This window comes from Enhydra lutris, unplaced genomic scaffold, assembly GCF_002288905.1.
Source record: "Enhydra lutris kenyoni isolate GAN:26980312 unplaced genomic scaffold, ASM228890v2 scaffoldscaffold70, whole genome shotgun sequence".
Lineage (NCBI taxonomy): Eukaryota > Metazoa > Chordata > Mammalia > Carnivora > Mustelidae > Enhydra > Enhydra lutris.
The window spans coordinates 5,138,739-5,144,986 of NW_019154154.1; the positions used below are offsets into that span (position 1 = coordinate 5,138,739).

Sequence of the window (6,248 nt, forward strand, 5' to 3'; positions counted from 1 at the left end):
ATCCCTAACAGTATCAGCTTTTTTTGGTTTGCTTTCCTACCAAAGAACAATTCCTTCAAAGTCTTCCAAGCTCCAAACTTAGAACTTTTTCTTTTCTTATGACTTTATTTGAGAGAGAGAGAGAGAGAGAGAGAGAGAGAAAGAAAACAAGCAGGGGGGGAGCAGGCAGAGGGAGAGGGAGAAGCAGGCTCCCCGTTGGGCACAAAGTCTGACATGGGGCTTGATCTCAGGACCCTGGTTCATGACCTGAACCAAAGGCAGATACTTAACTGAGCCAATGAGGTGTCCCCGTTATGACTTTTTCTAAAGAATGAGTGGAAGATGGGGAGAGAAACTGGCTTAATGGCAATTCAATATAAATGGGCAGGCATACAGAAAATATTAAAATCTCTTTACTTGTGAAGGATCTGGACTATAGGAATATTTCAATATTTATAATTATGATTATTATGCTGTCTAGATAGCTAGCTTCTAACATGGCCAGATACCAAGTATGGGTTTCCTAGCCCCAGATTATAGTCAGGAAATAATTTAATGACACTTAACTACAAGAGGTTTCTGGATTATTTGCCAAATTTCTAGGGCATCCACTGAAGAGCTACAGATGGAGAAAGAATGCCGCAGGGCTCGCCTGGGACAAGTAACCCACAAGAAAAGAGGCTATAAGAAGCTTGAGCCACAGAGATTCATTATTTTCATTTTTGTGTGTGGATGTGGTAATCAGATTTGCTATGGATTGAGGGAAATTATTTGTAAGAAGCTTCTTGCTTTTCTTAATGAGACTTGTTTTTTAGATTTTAAACCTCAGTGTATCATTTGATTTATAACAAAGGTCAAATGTGTACAAAACAACTGATTCTAACCTTTCAGAGGGACTAAATAATAGGACTAATTGTTTTGTAGAAAAAGAACATATACAACACATATTCTATCTGTGAAAAACCTGGAGTCTTATCTAAGAATTACAAATGAATAAATATATCTTTGCTAAAATATTATGCATGTGTGTGCTACTATATACCCGTTACACTATTTTAAGCAAATGAAGAGTTTGGTTAGCTATTCCACAGATTCACACTGACTATAATCCTATCCTTTCCATGCCAATCCAAACCAAATATTAGCATAATCAAGGAAGGATCTGGTATTAGCCTTTTGCCTCCTAGATACAAGTATCATTATTTTAATTAAGTAATATGATCATTATATTATCAGTCTATTTCAAGATTGCTCTTTTCCAAATTTCAAATAGTTGACATCTACTAAATTTAAAGAACCAGCCCAGGATAATGTAGTCATTCTCTTATACGTCATCCACTCCATCATTAGTACTTTCCGGATGCTTCTCTTAAAACATCTTGAATATTTCTGGGTTCCCACTTCCCATCATGTATTTGTTAACTCCTGTTTCTAGTGTCCTAGATCCAGCTTTTCTAGAAGAAATTCCTCCAGATTTAGTGCTGCTTGGTCTTCCTATAGAAAGTACAAACTGTGTGTACCTCTGCCTGGATCATCAGCTCACACTATTATTATCCATTTACTGTTTCCTCCACGAGGGTGCTATTTCCTCCATTATTTTCTGTCTTATATGTCCCTTTCAATTACAACTTCTGTCTTTTTAGAAAGTGGCTTGCTATTTTCTGTCTTCCCAACATTGTCCGGAAGTCGAATCATTTTTTTTTCTTGCATCCTACAAATCCTGGATTGCAAATTAAGCTGAAAGAATGAGGCAAGGATAAAAATAGTAGAACATGTGGTCTGGTTCAAGATAATGTGCCACTGAGCAGAATGAGTCAGTAATATACCATCACTTTCTCTTCAAGTATCCAAGCTGAAAGTAAAAGTATGTACTGTTAACTAGAAAACATCACATCTATAATGTATATTTTCCCTTAAAGAACAGTTTTTCCTCATACCTGGCTACCTGCCTGCCAAGTTTTAGCCCCTTTTAGTAACCAACTTTGATTTCCAGAGGTAGTTTAACCCCACTACCTCAAATGCCTTCAGACCTCAGCATGTGCAAATTTTCCGGAGGGTCATCTAAAGATGAGATCATCTAGCCAAGGGAAATAAAATCAGACCAGAGGTATGGATTTTGATCATCAGAGGATTTGAATTTCCTTTGCAGTCATCTGATTTATAATTCCAAGAAATTATTTTCTGCATTATCCCAGAAAATGTTGACCAGACAGTGAATGAAGTATAGAGAATTTAGAATCAGAGAGACCTGAGTTCAAATCTTAATTCCACGACTACTAAATTATTTTGTAGAAAGGATTGTTTCATATTTCTGAGCCTCAGAGTCCTATCTATAAAACTGGAATAATTTCTCAAAGTATTGCTGTGCCATCAGGGCTCACAATGATCTATCAGAAGTGTTTAGCACATCCCATATCTGGCACATGGTAGGCATATAATTGTAACAGTTCTTTGTACTTCCCTCACAACTTTTCATTCCCTAACTCTCCCATACCTTAGCTCTCAATTCTACCACCAACCTTTTAAGATCCCAGGTTCCCTGGTTTCCAGGAGGTCACAGACATACAAGCAATATAACAGAGAAGTTACTGGTACCCTGTAAAGTCTGTAAAGCAACGTTAACTTCTTTAAATGACAGAGAACATTCTTATTCAAAGAGCCCTAAGCTGAACTGTTTATCTGGGCTCCTTCCACGGTGGCCTGAAATGGCAGCCCACAGTAACTGTGCTGGTTTTCTAACATGTCTCACATCTCATCCTTAGTACTTGTAAGATGTACCCACTAACGAACCCTGAGTGTTACTGGAGTCTCACTTATCACCATATATTCCTCAATGGCTGTTTCTAGTCTCCTTGCTCCAGACTCTTTATAAAGAGAATGATATAAGAAGGCTATTATATAGCATGGCAGGGAAATCATCCTACAGACAAAGATAGCCTAAGTTTCTGAGAGGCTATTACATCAAAATTAACATCAATGATATATCAATTACATCTAGAAACCCATGGCTAATTTTCAACAATACTGCTACCCTCAGAGACTGGGATGCCAAACAACTTAATATTCCAGGTTTTTCTCACTTCCTCTATAGCAGTAGAATCTAAGGTCCTAGGAGATCTCTTTCTTGAGACACTACTCTACTCCTATGGTCCGGAGGAATGTTAGAAATTACTGAAGACACAAGTAAAGAAGAAACCTGAAGAAAACGTTTTCCTGAGAAAAGTTTGTGCTTTTTTTTTTTTTTCCCCCTTCATGGAACTTTGCTTGTGTGAGCTCAAGATTTCTCTCACTTTCTGTGTTCTACACTCAGAACTCAGGTATCTGCTTCCCAACTGGCAGTTCCCTCTCTCTGGAATGAAGGATAAAAGTCAGAAAACAACTGAAGAGCCTTAGGGAAATGAGATTGCCTAGAAGTGGGATGGAAATGCAGGGGAAGGTGAAGTCAGACTATCCAGGACAAAGCTGTTATTCCTGGATTTTTGAAGAAAAGGGAACGAGATGAACTAGTTGCCAGGACAACTGACTGTTGGGGCAAGGAAATGGGAGACCTGTGGTTGCTCCTGCTCCTGCCCCTGTCCCTGGCAGGCTTCCATGGGGTCAAAGGCTGCTTGGAATGTGACCCCAAATTTGCAGAAGATATTGGGTTCTTGCTGGCAGAGATGGTACCCTCAGAAGTCCCGGGCCGAGTTCATCTGCTTGAACGGCAAATTAAGGAGATGATCCGTTTAAGCATCAAGGTCTCCCACAGGGACAAGATGCTTCGGGTATTGGGTGAGGGAAGTTTGAGTCCCTGAGAGTTTTGTGGATTAAAGGGAGAAGGGGAGGCAGGGAAGAGCGCACCTGAGTCCACATAATTTCCTCCACAGATGTAATTATTCCCCTACATGTACCTTTACTTCTCTTCTCTAGCTGTTGATGATGTTATCAAGTTGAGAATATGGCTGAAGAATGAACTTTATAAACTGGGCAATGAAACATGGAAAGGTGAGATAGAGTTTCAATGTTAAAAGACTGTCTTTCCCAAGCAAGTATAAGGAAATTTCCCTTGGAAAAACAAACAATTAGGATTAAATTCTGAAGGGGAAGTCTACCCCTAGTTTCTGACACTCCTTCCACCCCCTCTTAGGTGCCTTTATCCTTCAAGGCAAGCTTCTCGATGTCCGCCTAAACCTGGAATCCAAACTGAAAGAGATGTTAAAGAACTTCTCTGAAGTTGGTAATAAAAGATATCTATCTAACAACACTCAAATTATGTGAAAGGAATAGGAAATGAGGATGAGAGGAGGAAGGTGGTTTCATGTTACAGTTGTTTAGAATGGATGGAGGGGTGGTTGGAACTTCTTGGGTAACCAAATGAAGATTATTGGGTATAAATACAGCAAACTCTGAGTTGACTATAGGCTCATTAGAACTTTCTGATTCTCTTTTAGCTTGTTCTGAAGATTGCGGTGAGTACAGTACATGTGACACCTTAAGAATTCAGTCCATATTTCCCATCTCATTTGCTCTATATGGCCATATCTCTCCTACCTGTCATACTAAGAATCCAATTTCTAGAGTTGGGATTATGGGGGTGGAAATATCAATCAGACCTGACAACAAAATGTGTCTCTCTGCAATCTCAAACATACAGTTTAGAGGAGCTTAGGCCTTCTAAAATATAGTTTATAACCCATAGGACCAATATACACTGAGGCATCATTTTTTCCACTTCTTCCCCCAGAGATCTGACATAAGTTACAGAAGGTTTTGACCCATCAAGAAATTTGATTGTTAGGGGAAGAAGAAATTCACAGCAATGTAACATTAAGAATCCTGGAAATGCCTGAGATCTAATCCATACTTCATGTCTGAGCTAAGAAAACTGCATGCCATGGCCCCCTTCCGTTATTTTTCTTTTCTTTATCAGTCGTGACTGAAGGTCCTATCCTGGATTGTTGGACCTGCCTTCGCATCACCTCCCCATGCTTCAGAGGAGAGTATTGTGGAGGTAACAAAGATTGTAGTATAGCATTTGGAGGGGTCAGGGATCAAAGTACTGAGTTGTCCATTCATTCATTCCACAAATATTTGGTGAGCACCTTCCATACAGATCATGGTAATGTCACAAATGAGAGCTAAATTATTGGGCAAAATTTGTACCAGGATGAATTACTGGGCACTGGATCAATTGAAGGGCTGAGAAATGAAAGAAAAGGTGCTCCACTAAAGGTGGAGAAATTAGGTTGGGGCAGTAAGGGCAACCATTTTGTAGAGCCTAGGGATCTAAGTGTAATAAATAACAGGATAACTAGAAAACAGTGATGGAAGTGATGAGCAGAGCAAATTATCTGATGTTAAAAAGAATCATCTATTATGGATCAAGTTCTCAAGTTAGTATATTTCCTCTCCCAAACTCACTCACCATTTTCCTCTTTCTCCCTCCAGAAGAGGATTCAAAGAAGGCTGAGAATCGAGAGATTGTACTATTTCTGATACTGCTAACAGAAGTTGTGATATTGGGAAGTGCTTTGATACTGTGAGTTTTCCTCCCTCCACACACACACACACACTGAGTCAAGCATTCCTTTGGCAAAGAGACTACCCGATCCCCCCCTTCCAACAGCAATAAGGGGAAAGAAGTCATTTCAAAGTCTGGGATACAATACTGACAGGAATGAAATGGATGGAAGTTTATGGGATAAAAGTTGAACCCCAGGAAATGGAGGAGGTACAATTAAATATGAGGAAAACTCCTGGAGCAGTATCCAGAAAAAGGAGGGAAAAAAAAAACATGGTTACATAATTGTCCTTAAGAGTTGGCCTACTAATACTGAAGTCAGGATTATGTTGTTTCTCTACTCTAGATTCCATATTTGTGTGTTTCATCGGAGGAAAATGAAGGCAATACGAAGGTCATTAAAGAAATATTTGGAGAAGAAACTTGAAGAATTAATGGGGATGACAGATGAGAAGGCAAAGGATGATTTGGGAATCAGATAGTAAATACAATACAGGAGGTCTTTCACAATTCTCTTAAGTGTTGACTCAGAACAGAAAACTCAGAATTAAGCTGTTTTGTGGTCATAAAGTCATAGTGTTTTAAAAAACTGAAAAGGAGGTTCTCTAGTAAAGACCCTTGTGCTATCCTGAGGCAATGGAGGCAATGAAAGGGCAAATGATATACCCAGAGTTGTACAGAATGGAATGCTGGTATGTTGCAATGTACATAAAGATGATACACTGCATGATAATAAAAATGCATGGTTGGTAACTCTCATCAGTGGCTG

The 6,248-nt window shown here is 39.2% G+C and overlaps 1 protein-coding gene across 1 annotated transcript; it reads left to right on the plus strand.

Moving 5' to 3' along the window:
• The first annotated feature begins 3,308 nt into the window (after nt 1–3,308).
• On the plus strand, nt 3,309–5,961 carry LOC111159840 (IZUMO family member 3). The gene is made up of 7 exons (XM_022522483.1): nt 3,309–3,750; nt 3,889–3,963; nt 4,106–4,195; nt 4,410–4,427; nt 4,889–4,969; nt 5,407–5,497; nt 5,826–5,961. The coding sequence occupies exons 1-7, from the start codon at nt 3,519–3,521 to the stop codon at nt 5,959–5,961; spliced, it is 723 nt and encodes a 240-aa protein (XP_022378191.1). The 5' UTR covers nt 3,309–3,518.
• Nucleotides 5,962–6,248: the final 287 nt, after the last annotated feature.